The sequence below is a fragment of the Paroedura picta genome, chromosome 14 (genome assembly GCF_049243985.1).
Source record: "Paroedura picta isolate Pp20150507F chromosome 14, Ppicta_v3.0, whole genome shotgun sequence".
In the NCBI taxonomy this organism is placed as follows: domain Eukaryota; kingdom Metazoa; phylum Chordata; class Lepidosauria; order Squamata; family Gekkonidae; genus Paroedura; species Paroedura picta.
The window spans coordinates 33,974,179-33,988,741 of record NC_135382.1 but is presented as its reverse complement, the minus strand read 5'-3'; the positions used below and the strand labels follow the sequence as shown (position 1 = coordinate 33,988,741).

Genomic DNA, 14,563 nt, shown 5'->3' with positions numbered 1-14,563 from the left:
TTACATATACTTCTGTCTAAAGACTCACAAGGTGGCTTGCAGTAAACACAGGAAAGCAAAATCATCAAGAAAATCATATAAACCATTGTGCAACTATAAACAAACAAAAAAGGACCCCCCACCCACCCATACACCAGAAGGCCTACAGAGACGGTGACACTTGTACCTCCTAAGGAACTTCCATAGCTTAATGGACAGTGTAGCAGATAACAGGATTAGGCGAAGGTACAAATAAGCAGATGAAAACAGCCTCTTTGTTAATATCTTTAATGCATTTCCTAAGCTATCAACGGGACTGTTGCTTTTTCATCAAACGCACTCCAGTGTGTACAATACATAATGACAGCATCAGGAAGGTAATCCTACATGCTGCTGGTGAAATAAAACAGATGAACAGGAACTTCTGCCAACACCTTCTACATTAGCTAAGGTCCACTGGATTCTCGAGGGGGGAGGGAATGAATTTAATGAGTGCCTCCCCCCCCCCCCCGGAAAGGAACTCTGAAATGCCTGGATGCATAGCGAGAACTGACCTATAATTCTCTGATCCCCTCCCCCCCAGACCTTTTTAAGAAATGTGTGTGACATTTGGGACTCTCCAGGCTTCTGATATAACAGCTGATCTTAGCAACAATTTACATACACTTGTTAGGAGATCAACAATTTCACATCTGAGTTCCTTAAGAACCCTCAGGTATGTGCCATCTGGACCCCAAGCCTTACTGATTGGTAATTTGCCTAGTAGCCCTAAACCTTCATCCCTCGTCACCTCAACTAGACCCAGTTCTTGGGACTCCCACTGAAATTCTCCTGCTCATTTGTTAACTCACACTTACGCCCTGCCCTTCTACAAGGAGAGTGGCTTAGAACGAGAGGGGAGTTGTTGAAAAACAAACGTGCGTCTTAGTGTCTTGTCAAGGATGAACTAGACACAGGCAAAAACACACTACGACATGTCCTCCAAAGTCCTGCCCTTTAGAGCAGAAACCTCAAGACTGCAAAGAAGCCATGCGCTGGCATTTCAAGGGCAACGGGAGGTTCCTTGCAAAGGCATACGTTTCCAAATCCCCCCGATTAAGACATTGGTTAAATTAAAAGATGAAACCTCCCGCAACTCTGGTGTTGTACAGTTTGCCCTTTGCTCACCGTGAGAATCTCAGCTAAAAGGTTAGTAGAATCTAGGTTTGGGCGCTTCGGCCGCTTCAGTAATCATGGCGACCCGAGGCGTCCAGTGCTGCAGAGGGGTGGCACTGGCACACTAGCAGATGTGCCTGCGGGCGGGCGCCTACTGGAGTGGCAGTGCTGCCCCTCCCCTCTGCACCACTGGTCACCTTTGGCTTCCGCGATTGCCATAGCAGCCGAAGCGCCCAACCCCAGTAGAGTGCCTTCAACCTCACGGGTGAACTCAGATCTTGTGCTGTTCCACCTGCTGGCCTGGTCCTCTTGACAGTGTCCTCACTAGCCTCAAAGGAAGATGACCAGCTTTTCACACAAAACGGCATTTGCCATTCTGAATCTTTTAAAGGATCGAGCTCTTAAAAACGCAACTTATTCCTAGCTCTGTGTTTCTGTGAACCGTCTGGGCTGTCTTCCCACCGCATCTGGCTTTCTATTCCTGTGCTTTTAATAAAACCAGTGATGTTTTCACACCAGGCTTCAACAGGGGTAACGCGTTGTCAACACATTGCTTTTGAGTAACAATTTTAAACCAAAAAAAAAAAAATTGGGTAGGAGAAGCTATGTTTAAACTTCTGGGTGATTTTGCAAGGGAAGAGAAGTGACCGATGTGATGGGGAAGGGGTTCTGCTTCCAGAGCTTCTCAGAGACAAAATGAGATGGATATATGGGATCAAGAGGAGCGGGCAGGGAAAGTGTGTGGCTTAGCAGGCTAGGCAGGGTACCAAAGTGTTCCGGTCCAGGGGCCCTGCTTGAACTCCCACAATTCCGCAGCGCCTGCAAAAGGGAGCTCGTCCACGCTGAGACACTGTGGCAGGCAGGGTACAAATTAAGTAAAAAAATTAATAAGCCCCACTTGAAGGTTGGCAACCCTAGGGAAACTGGAACAAACCCCTTAAAAAAAAAACAGCAAACCTAATGAGAATGTAAGGGACTGACAACAGAAAAGGTCAGGAGGCTGTTCATATAAGCAATGGGTACAGTTTAATGTCGGTCAAAGAGACTGGGAGAAAACAAAGGAAAATTCTAGACCCAGGTGGCCAAACTGTGGCTCTCCAGATGTCCATGGACTACAATTTCCATGAGCCCCTGCCAGCACATGCTGGCAGGGGCTCATGGGAATGTAGTCCATGGGTACCTGGAGAGCCACAGTTTGGCCACGCCTTCACTGTTAAAACAAGGGTAAAATAAATGACTGGAAGGAAACATTATTATACCTAATAAAAGGAGGAAAAAATTGATCTTGACAGGTTATGAATCCTGACCCCAAAGTAGCAAGAACTAATTTGCTATCCTGCCTTCACCAGAAAAAGAAAAGTAAGAAAAAGACAAGACGGAACAGGCTTCACCACACGGATATTAGACCTCCTTTGATCTGCCATGAAAGCAATTTACTGAAGAACAAGCAGTTAATTAAAAATGGAGAATGAACAAATACTTAAATATTTTTACTACCTGATTGCCAAAGAGGTTGAATCCATTAATTGCTTCTAGGGCGGCTTTCGCTAACCCGACAGAACTGAAAAATAAAGAAGAAAGGGGGTGGGGGGGGGGAATTGCACGTTACGCTTTTAACTCTGGAAATAAAATTCCGCTTCCCTGAAGACTGACTTGTACATCAGATTACTTCTTGCTGAGAGAATCTTTAAAAAAAAATAACTGAGGATAAAAATTATTCTACGGTAGACTTATTTTATTATTTCCCACAGATTATCTTTAAAGGTCACCTGCCATCTATTTGTATATATAATCCATATATATGTATGGAATCGCTTTGCGTTTGGACATTTGGCGCTGAGAGGGCACCAGGGTATTTTTTTTGAAACACGCCGTTTTTTCCCCCGAAGATCTTAATTGGCAAGGACTGGTACTTTTTCATTTAATTTCATGTTAACATCAACACATGGGAATCTGACACCATGTACATTTTATTAAAAAAATGTTAGCAAGTACTATCGATATACATGGCGCTTGACAGAGCAAGAAGCCTGCATTCCAAAAATTGACAGAAGGCTCCTGCAGAGAAGCGAAGGAGGAGTTGCGTTTTTCCCCTCCCGGTCTTTTCGCCCCCTCAATCTGTCTCCCTGACACATAAAGGTTCCATGTTTGCCGCTGATGCCTTACTACTCGGAGATCTCCGAAGACGCTGGATCAACCCTCTCATAAAAATAAGCACAGAATTTCGGTGTCATCTGAGTTCAACTGTGCAAGGATGAACGAAAACACAGGTGTGTGGGGTGAGCGTCCTGTGGAAATCATAGGCGTGCAATTCGGTTTTCCAGGATCCACCTGGCTACTGGCGGAGGATGGGGAGCAAGGTTACCAGATCATGGTTGGGGAACTCCTGGAGATTTGGAGATGGAGCCTGGGGAGGACGGGTATCTCAGTGAGGTACAGTGCCATAAAGTTCACCCTCCAAAGGATCCAAAGCTCCCCCTCACTGGCAGTCTTCAAGCAAAAGTTGGATACACACTTTTCTTGGATGCTTTAGGATGCTTAGGGCTGATCCTGCGTTGAGCAGGGGGTTGGACTAGATGGCCTATATGGCCCCTTCTATGATTCTATTCTTCATTTTCTCCGGGAGAACTGGTCTCTGTAGTCCGAAAACCAGCTGTAATTCTAGGAGATCCCCAGGTCCCACCTGGCGTCTGGCATCCCTACACAATTATTACCAGGAAGTGAAAGCATATTTATTGTAACAGAATGGGGAAAAGCAGAAGGATTCTAAAAATGACAAAAGCCATCCCTGCTAACAAAATAAAGGCTTTCTACACTTTCCTGATAATAAGTCTTAATGCCCTGACCTGAAGAGCACAAGCCAGACTCATCTTGTCAGATCTCGGAAACTAAGCAGGGTTGACCCTGGCTAACGTTTGGATGGAAGACGTCCAAGGAACATTAGGGTCATGACACAGGGGCAGGCAATGGCAAACCACCTCCGAATCTATTGTTTCCTAGACTGGCTGTGCCCTTCCAGAAGAAGATGGTTTAGCACCATGATAGATAATGGCCATGTAAACAGTCGGCACAGTGCCGTGATTTAGCCCAGTTATCCAAAGTGACCCGGAAATCTAAGCAGAGATGGGAATTTTAAACACAAGCAGATTAAGAAGACAGAGGCATAGCACCTTCATGAAAACAACATTTTCTACGCGAATTACAGGTAGACAGATCAATGCAAAAGGCGTGATAAACCCATCTATTGGGTAATTGGATTAGCTGTTAATGGGAGAAACTCCTTTTTGAAGCAGCGTCAATGAACAGGTTTCTGAGAAACAGGATTAGCCGACCAAAAGAAAGATTTAGGGAGGATATGTCCATCAATGGCTACTTGCTATGGTGAGTAAAAGGGTCCTCCATATAGAGCCAGTAAATATCTGAAACCCATCAGGGGAGAGTCATGGCTTCTGTGTCATTTTGGGGCCTCCCAGGGTACCTACTACATGCACCACTAGCCTTGATAGACCACTGGTCCGATCCAGCTGGAATCTTCTTTGGTTTGTTACACCACCGATGTGCCAATATTAACAGAAGCCAGTATGTAGGGATGGGCATGAACCAGATCATGAACTGAAATGTGGGCCAAACTTGGGTTGGTTTGGAGTTTATAGACCATGAACATTTATCAGACTTGTGGCCAGTTCAGTTCAGCTGTTCGGGGCCAGACATTTAAACCTGACAGCTGAGTGGTGTGGGGTCCTGGGGTCAGTTCTTAGGTTTAAATGGCTAGCGGTCCATCATTAACCCCTCAGTTTCACTCTCCCCTTTAAAGCGGGGGGAAGCAAAATTAATGCATGGCTGCCAGTCATTTAAATGTTAACAGGTAACTAATGGACCCACAAAGCTGTTGGTTTAAATAGCTTGGTTTCGCTCCCCCCGCCCCTTCTAAGTGGCATACCTGGGCATTCCCTCTTTTCTCCTGGTCCTGGCTAGCTGTGGCTGGAGGAAAGGTGGAAGGGAAGTCCCTTCCAGGGTGTTCTCTGTGCTCTTTCTCCCAGCAGCAGCTGACCAGGGCAGGAAGAAAGGGAAACCAAACGCCTGGACTGGCTTGCTTCAGGTGGGGTCTTTTGGGATCAGTTCGGGGGCAGGTTGAAGCCTCAAACTGAACCCCTTTCGATGCCCATCACTGCCAGTATGTCTACAGAAAAGCCTTCCAAAAGCTGACATTTGATTGATGCCTTCATAGGGGTAAGACATAACAGAGAAGATGCTCCACCAGTAAACTGTGTCTATTTTGTACCTGTTATCAGCTGAGATCTTCTGCAGCGTGTGGCATCACCACATTGGACAAAAGGTGGGTTGCAAACCAGAGGACTTAATGGTGGTGGGGCCTCGGCTCTTAAAATTCTTTCTGGACGCCCGTGTGCCTAATCCTAAGCTTTAAGGGCCAGATGAAACCCAGACATTTCCCAAACATTCTTCTTTCCGCTCAGTCTTAAGCAGGGGTAGTCAAACTGCGGCCCTCCAGATGTCCATGGACTACAATTCTCATGAGCCCCTGCCAGCATTCGCTGGCAGGGGCTCATGGAGATTGTAGTCCATGGACATCTGGAGGGCCGCAGTTTGACTACCCCTGGTCTTAAGACACGGTCAGAAGCCTATTACCTCTAGATATCCATGACAAACCCGATCTAAGCCGAGAGCACTTTGGAAGCGAGTTGAATTCTTCAAAATTGCAGTGAATGATAGCTTCAGAATGGAGATCACTCTTCACTTCAAGACAGCAATAATTCTTCAAGCTGCCTCCCAACCTAGCTGTTCATCCAGCCCAGCAGTTCATCGCTCACAGGAAACTGAAACGTCGAACTCTTCATTCATTTAGGGCATTGATGGCTTCTAGCCAGAACTAATTAAGTGAGTGAAAGTAACCACAAGAGACTAGAAAGAGGGAGGCATTTTCGATTAGAAGGCCCTGTACAAAGAAGCACGCGCACACAAAAACACACCCAGCTAGCAAAATGCGGATCCTGCTTCAGAAATGCTCAGAAACACCTTCGATATTCAATTTACAAACCTCCCTGTGTTTGCAAACCGTGCATCTCTGGGAGCGTTGCTGAAAAGCATCAAAAAAGAAATCACACAGAGGTGTTAGGGACTGAAAGTCGCATTATAAAAGCCAGCCAGGCAAATGAACAAACAAAATATCCCTAATAGGGACAGACAGCATGACAGCAATAGATCAGCCACAGAACAAAGGAGAACAAGTTCAAGATTCCGGCGCCTTTTAAGACTGGGAGTCTGAAGGCGCCGAGTCTCAGAAACACCCCCATTACGAGCAACACAGATGGGAGACGTCAAAATATGTTTTTGCAGAGGTATTCGGCAGATGCTTGGAAACAGCTTGATCAAAATGGTTACAGGACAAATGAATATTTCAGGAGCCTGAACACATGGGAGGGAAGCGGCGCATTCTGAAAAGACGTGACAAAGCTTGCTTTAGCGAAAAGTTAGTGGGAAGACTGAAGACTCGACTGATAATTCAGCAGCGAAAGCCACGGCGTGTGCGAGGAATACTATGCAGGGGGAGTTCCAAACAAAGCCTTTCATAGGGACAGACCTGCAAACAGCATCCCCATTGCAGCTATAGACCAGGCTGCTTAATGATCACAGTCACTGGTTGTAACCGCTCTGAATGGATTTCACAGCACAGTTTTATTGGCTCACGGATGGTACTTTACAATCATAGAAAGGTCCTTTCCTGCACCAGGATGAGAACGCTCCACGGAGTGCTTGCCCTAGTCCACCTGACTGAGTTGTGCGGCCCGAGCATCTTTCAGCTGAGCTAGATGTCAAGGAACTTGCCTCGATTGGCCAGTGCAAGAACAAAGGCGCAGCCCAACAAAGATTGGACCAATCTCAGCCCATTGTTCTGAGCAGCCTCCCTAAGTCCCGCCTCTTACCAATTCTAAGAAGCCTCTCTCCAGCTATTTCTACGGTTATCGGTTTGGGTCAAGAAGCTCAAATACTGGACCGACCGCAGGAGACTTTAGCTTGCTGGTAGGGTTGCCAATCTCCAAGTGGGGCAACGAAGAAAAGAACTGGTATGTGGCTGTACAATAAAAGTCAATCTTCTCAAGTTTCTTGTCACTTTATTATATAACTAGGCGCTAGATTGGGGTAGGGTAGAAGAACTCTGTGGTTGGCCTCCCCCTCCCCCAGAACCTGGAAAGGCTGTAGGCAGCTGTTAGTGAATTCACCGGCAGGGGCAGCTCTCACACGGCAGGGATCTGCAGCCTCCGAGCCTCAGAGGGAAGTGGAAGGAGGAGGGGTGGTCAGAGGTGGGGGGTGGAAGGTGATTGGCTGGCTGCTGGACAGACAGGAAAGCCGGTTGGAGGAGGAGGCACTCAGGGGCTGGGCAGCCGCCCTGAGTGTGTGTTAAGCGCTGAGTGGCACTTAAGCCATAAGACAGGCCTTGGATATATCAAACACAAACTTCTCCATGATCATCTTTCTTCAGCACCACAAAATACAAAATCTGGAAATGTTGGCAAGAACGTGCTGCAAATGATAATAATAATTTCATTTTGCTATGTGCTATTCATGCTGGTGTTCCACCTGATTGAGCTGCTGATTCTTGACTTTTCTTTGTTTTTTTCATGCTAGCAAGAATGTCCTGAAGGTCCCTGAGCAGACTGTCATATCTTTTCCCCTCTTCTTCTGCCCTGTCTGAATTTCCCGCACTTGGCTTGTGCCACGCAAGCCCACCGTCTAGTGTCCACAGCAGAAACACCTGGTTTATCACATTCCCCGGTGATATCCACTGAACTCCAATGGAAGGACTACAGGCTGACAAGTTTTTTAAAGTTATCGTTTAAGATGTAAGGAAACAGTGTAAAATCCCGACTTAACGTTACCCCTGTAATTTTAACACGTCCCGAAGCAATGGAAGGGAACAGCGAAACTTAATACAAGTATTTCATTTTCATTGCTGGGAGTTACAAAATACCTAGAATTGCAGACACAAGCACCCACCTGACTCTCTTAATGTTGCTGCACGCTGACATAAACGCACCAAACCAATACGGCAAAATTTTATATATAACTGTCATTGTGACTTCTCTTTCAGTCTCCAGTATTTTGGAAGCTATTTTCGCAGGGAAATTATTGCCGTTGTCATCTTTAAAAGGCCGCAGTTCTACTGACTTCACCACTAATGGAGCACATACAGAGGTAACGTATAATTTCAGAATTTTATTTCAAAAGGGCACGGGTAATAAAAAAAGAACACAGTTACAAAGAATATTGGTATTTTTAACACGGAGAGCAGATGGACCGTGGATGTTTTATATTATCTAGGAGCCTGTAATGATTCAGCGACATGAACCATAAGGTACACCTGTTTGAACACGCCTGGAATTGAAGAGTATGGGCTGAGCTTCAGAGTTATAGTTAAACACTATGGGGGTCATTCACTTGACATTTAAAATGATCACTGGATAGGAAGCAAGAGTGGCTTCAGGACGCTCACTCCGGCATGGTAGGGCAGAAGGAGTGATCTGTCATTTCAGAGGTGGGCATTAACAAGGTAGGATATATTCTTTACACAATGCATCCCTATTATGTCCAAGAACACACAAATTATTGCATTCAAATCTAAAGCGGCTATATGAACCGAGACGGGATTCAGCAACATGTGAAATGGCCTTTAATGGCCTTTGCTTTAGGATGCTTAGGGCTAATCCTGCGTTGAGCAGGGGGTTGGACTAGATGGCCACTATGGCCCCTTCCAACTCTATGATTCTGTGATTCTAGTTCAGCAGTGGAATAGGCTGCTTAAGGAGGTGGTGAGCTCCCCCTCACTGTCAGTCTTCAAGCAAAGGTTGGATACACACTTTTCTTGGATGCTTTAGGATGCTTTGGGCTAATCCTGCGTTGAGCAGGGGGTTGGACTAGATGGCCTGTATGGCCCCTTCCAACTCTATGATTCTATGATTAATGCTATGGTAGTCGGTCCATTCTCCACGGCAGGGCTCCCACGTGGACAATGAAAGCAGCCAAATCAGGCCACCCCCCAGCTAGAATCTGCACATATTTTATTTATTTTTATTTTATTTATTTTAGATATTCCCAAGCATGGAGAATAAGACAACTTTGTTTACTTCCCGAAGTGGGAGAAGGGACTGGGGAGGACTGAAACCCTCCAGAGAAAAACAGAGAACAGTTGAATGTCAGTTTAGAAGAAGGGTTGGTAAATTAACTGATCAATCTCTTGAGAGTTTATCCAAGGGCTTTTTTTGTTCTTTTTCTTTTTTTGGGGGGGGGGGAGTTAAGATTTCCAAATTTCCGTCCTTTGTGACTCCTTACAAGCCTCTAACTGGCAGCCTCTAGATACATCCAACCCATGGCTTCCCACCCCATCCTACTCCAAAGTGGCTTACAAATGTTATGCTGTGGAAACGGTTTTGGCCTTTCTTAAAAGTTCACATACAGTCTTCCCTCTGAAAGGCGGGCAAAGAACCAAAAAGCAACATTTCCCCCAAACTACCTTGAATGCAGTTCAGTGCTGCCATTGTTATACTTGCTTCCTCTTTCCCACACGCCAAAATCCGGGACGCGGTATGCTCTTTCCACGCAAAACACGAGGTTTTGAATGAAGGATACCTACAGGAGGAGGGGGGCAGAGATAATGGGGAATGTGGGTGGAGAAATACAGAAAGGTTGAAATGTACCGATATTTCATCCGTATTTAAAACCGCTGCCCTATTTTGAAATGCTCTCTTTGTCTAACTCAACTTTGTATTCACGTGGGCGTAGATCAAGCGGAATAAGACCAAACATTACAGATGACGTGTTTTAATTTTTTAAACCAGGGCTGCAAAGCATCCAGGAGCTGTTTGTCCACAGTCTACTCCACTCATTCTTCTGGATGCTCCCTTCTTCGTCGAACCAGCCCTTGCTTCATCTTCCCAATCCTGGGCTGCTGTCCCTCAGTCCAGCTCTGATTGGCAGCTGTCTATTCCAATCTCTCCTGATGGAGTTAATGTCCAGGGAAAGGCAGGGAAGTCAAAAAGCCAGCGTGATGTAGTGGTTAAGAGCCTGTAATCTGGAGAACTGGGTCTGATTCCCGCACCTCCACATGCAACCAGCTGGGTGACCCTGGGCCAGCTACAGTTCTAGGTTCTCACAGAGCAGTTCTCCTAGAGCTCTCTCGACCCCACTGTTGTGGGGAGTGGAAGGGAAAGGTGCTTATAAGCCACTTTGGGACTCCTTTGGGTAGTGAAACGCAGGCTGCAAAGCAAACAGCTGCTGCTATAGCAGTGCTATTTTTCCCAGTCCAGATTGGCTTCCTGTCCTATTCCCTGTTCTCTCTTCTAATATTAACTAGCCACAGTTGCATTGTTGTTTTAGCCTCGCTTTTGCTTGGTTGTAACAAACAGTTTTGTATTGGAAGGGTGTTACCGGCTATTTCTAGGCCCTACAGGCAATTATGTTTTGCAAATGATTTATTTCTAGCCATGGGAATCGGCCTGCAGCAGAAATTTCCTAGCTGCCAGCTATGACTGCCATCTGTGCATCTGCAAACCACAGGTTTAGTGGCATTCTTCAAAAACTGAAATGAAGAAAACCATGCCAAACCTGGCACCATGGTGGGAGGTTGGAAGCACGCAGGAGAATGTGGGAACTTGGCTCACCTGGGAACTATGAAAAGTGGTATAAACGCAGACTGTTTGGAAGGGAATTCCAAAGGCACCTTGGCGTTGTGGCTGCCACTCTGGTTTTTCAAGTGAACCTAGCTGTGGGGATGAGTTATTGTTAACGTTCCAGATCAGCTGCTACAACTCCTGCCACGGACCAATATAAGAAGGGCTCCGGTGGATCAGACCAGAGGTCCATCTAGTCTGACTACCTGTTTCATGCAGCAGCCAACCTGTTGCCCCAGAAGACCAACGAATGGGGCATAGAACCTAAGGCCTTCCCCTGATATTTTCGACCAGACCGAACCTATTTAAAAAAAAAAAAATTCATGGGCAATACTCTATAGGAGAGCACAAATTTAATGCGTAGCTGTGTTCTACTAAAAACAAATTCTATTCCTGATTATGACTTTTATGTTCTTTTCAAAGGAGTAATGTGGGGTTATGATTCATCATCCGGATTTTCAGATTCAGATACCTTTATGGGCATCCAGTTTAGTCTATGTGGGGTTAATGGGCAAATGCAAAGCCACGAATGAAAACGGGATGAGAGAAACACACACACACACATCTGTATTTCAATGACAGCTTGGAGGTCAGCTACATAGCCTGTTTCTACATTGTGCCGTGGGGCTTGGGGAAAAGGATCCAGCTCTCCCTTCCGAGGGCTCAGGGGAGCTCCCGTGGATTATTTAATGTTGTCCTTTCACCAACCACTGGAGTAAGTTTAACCTAAGAGATAATGACTTGCCTCAGGCCATTCATGGAGCTTCAAGGCTGAGCGGGGATTTCAATCAGGGTTTCTCCGCTCAAACCGAGCTGTCAAGGGACTGGCCGGTGAATCCGGAGAATAAGTTCGTTCTCTGCTGCTCGAAAATTCTGAAATTGCAATCGACTACTTCATTGCCACCCAGAGGGGGAGGGGAAGGGGAAATCCCGTTTCCCTTCTCTTATTTGCTTTCAAAAAAGACCCCGGGAAGTGGAAACCAATTTATAAAATATCTAGCTCTGATCCGCAGACTGTCATGCGGATTCATCTATGAAGACAAATGTGTTTGTTTATGCACGGGTTGAGAAAACTCATTCAAAAAGCCGGCCTGTGGATGCAAATGAGAACTGGGCCTCACTGAGCAAAAGGCAACCCGCAGGACAAAACGGGGCCAGTTAGGAAGAGCTTGATAACATATGCTGGGAAATGTGCTCCATAGGAGTTTGACTGGACAATTTTTCCTTCCGTTTTGAAGTCTGGTTTACTAGCGGGTTTGCTTTGCCAAGCCCAGTACTGAGCAGTGCAGCCGAATGTTTTTAGAAATGAACTCCAGTACTGCGAATTATTCTAAAGGAAAGGGATCCAGAACATGCATGAAGCTCCCCACTCTTCTTCACTTCAGTGATCCACTGCAGATATGCGACTTCAAGAAAATGACTTAGGTGCCATGGAAGCCATGGTAAAGAAAACAGTTGGCTTTTTATACCCCGCTTTTGACTACCCGAAGGAGTCTCAAAGTGGCTTACAATTGCCTCCCCTTCCTCTCCCCCCAACAGACACCCTGTGAGGGAGGTGGGGCTGCGAGAGCCCTGATATTACTGAAGAAGAGTTGGTTCTTAGATGCCACTTTTCTCTACCCGAAGGAGTCTCAAAGCTGCTTACAGTCATCTTCCCTTTCCTCTCCCCACAACAGACACCCTGTGAGGTAGGTGGAGCCGAGAGTGCTCTGACAGAGCTGTTCTGTGAGAAAAACTCTCACAGGACTACAACTAACCCAAGGTCGTCCAGGTGGCTGCATGTAGAGGAGTGGGGAAGCAAACCCAGCTCCCCAGATTAGAAGCCGCTACACCAAGCTGGCTCTTACGACCCCATCCTAAGTAGGCTTTCCTGGAGCCTGTTCAATGGGTCTTACTCTCGAGGAAGCGTTCTTAGCATTGCACTGTAAATCAGCAGAGAATGCTACTGTAGGCAGAAGGGCTCCATGAATGCACCACAACAAATACAAGGACTGGGGCAATAATGTTTAAAGAAATACTCAAATATGACTCGTCAGATTATATTCCTTTTAGCTACTGATTAAAGCAAAGACAAAAATCAGACTGATCACAATCATCAGTGATTTATGGGTGGTTATATGAGGCCTGGATGAATATGCTGTTTGGAAGCTATAAAGTTTTACGACCCAGCTTGGCTGGATATGAGTTACGTCCATGGCAAAGGGAGAAACCCGTTTTTTGCTATGCCTCATGCCTTAAGAAGACAATTGCTTGCTCTGGTTTCATCAAAATGGGCATCCCGGAAGAATTTTTCAGCATGAGGAAATAGTTTGCTATTGTTTGGTTTAATTTATGACGCCCGGAAGGCACACCAGAGCAGGCTTGAGGGGGGAAGGGAATTGTTTGATGCGTACCTCGTCGGTGTTGTAGATAATCTGCAGGCCAGATGATATCATTTCTACCAGGTAGAGGAGGAACAGCGACACGGCGTTTATCTGAAGGAGAAAAGGGGGGGGGAAGCACAAGATGGGCTGTTGGTAAAACAAATATCCCGCTTCCGCGTGCGAGTAGGTGTTTTGTTTTTGTGTCTCCTCTTTACTAAGAAGACCTCTGCTCAGCTTGTCAAGAACGTGATTACAGAGAAACCAGCAGACGGAGGGGAAAAACAATAACAGCAGAGGAAGAACTGATGTGTGCCCTGGCCAGAGTCTAGGACAGGGGTAATCAAACTGCGGCCCTCCAGATGTTCAGGGACTACAATTCCCATGAGCCCCTGCCAGCAAATGCTGGCAGGGGCTCATGGGAATTGTAGTCCATGGACATCTGGAGGGCCGCAGTTTGACTACCCTGGTCTAGGAGCTTCAACCTGGCTGAAAGACTTGATTTTTTTTTTTTGTGAAGTCTCTCCTCTCTGGACAGCACCCACCTCAGGGCCCAGCTAATGCGAGCCCCGGACAGCACTACGACCAACCTAGCGATCCAGCATAAAGCTGTACACGGGGCACACTGAGATTACTACTGCGCATGTGCATGAAAGATTGTACCTTGAATAAAACTTGGCTGGACTGAAAGGTGCCACTGGACAAACTTGTTTGCCTTTATCAGTTCCTTTCCTATAAAGTTGCGATCCCCAACCTGTGGGCCGCGGACCACATGTGGTCCTTCGACTAATTGGAGGTGGGCCCCAAAGGACGCCTCCCCCCCCCCGGCCCTTTACAACACACTTTGGGTGTCATTGTCTCCCATCACTCCCAGATGGGACTATCTCGTTGCAGAGAAACAAGCTCAGGGTTCCCATTGACTTGTCATTGTCATGAGTTAAAATGTCCATGAAAATAAAATGTTCCTTATGTTCATTGTTGCGGCGTGTCTGTATCTTATTTTGAAGGCATGTTTAGACATTACCATAGCGATCAGAGAGCGTTAGGGCAGTGGTTGAGAGTAGAGGAGTAAACTACCCCCCCCACTGGGCCTCAGTAAAATTGTCACGCGTTGAGTGGTCACTGGTGATAAAAAGGTTGGGGAACACTGCTATAAAGCATTGCCCAGAAGCTCATGTCTGCCATTCCCTTTGCCAACTGGTTTTCCTGGCATTCCACCTACTCCTCCAATATAGCTTCCTGCAAAGACTTAATTTTCTTTTTAAAGAGCAATATCTGCATTCATCCTGACCTCCACTTGGGACTGGAGCCACAGGCCACTAAACGCCCCCCCCCCCCAAATCTATATGATATTAGAAAGTACAGAAGCCATGAGAATATCTCCAA

The 14,563-nt window shown here is 46.3% G+C and overlaps 1 protein-coding gene across 4 annotated transcripts in view; it reads right to left on the bottom strand.

Annotated features, from left to right (window-relative positions):
- Positions 1 to 14,563, bottom strand: part of PHKB (phosphorylase kinase regulatory subunit beta) — a 111,179-nt gene that overhangs the window by 61,884 nt on the left and 34,732 nt on the right. For all 4 annotated transcript variants that reach the window (XM_077309546.1, XM_077309547.1, XM_077309549.1 and 1 more), the window contains 3 exons: positions 13,211 to 13,291; positions 9,662 to 9,777; positions 2,632 to 2,695 (listed from right to left, as the gene is read on the bottom strand). In XM_077309546.1, coding sequence (XP_077165661.1) covers positions 2,632 to 2,695; positions 9,662 to 9,777; positions 13,211 to 13,291 — 261 coding nt within the window. The remainder of the gene's footprint in view (positions 1 to 2,631; positions 2,696 to 9,661; positions 9,778 to 13,210; positions 13,292 to 14,563) is intronic.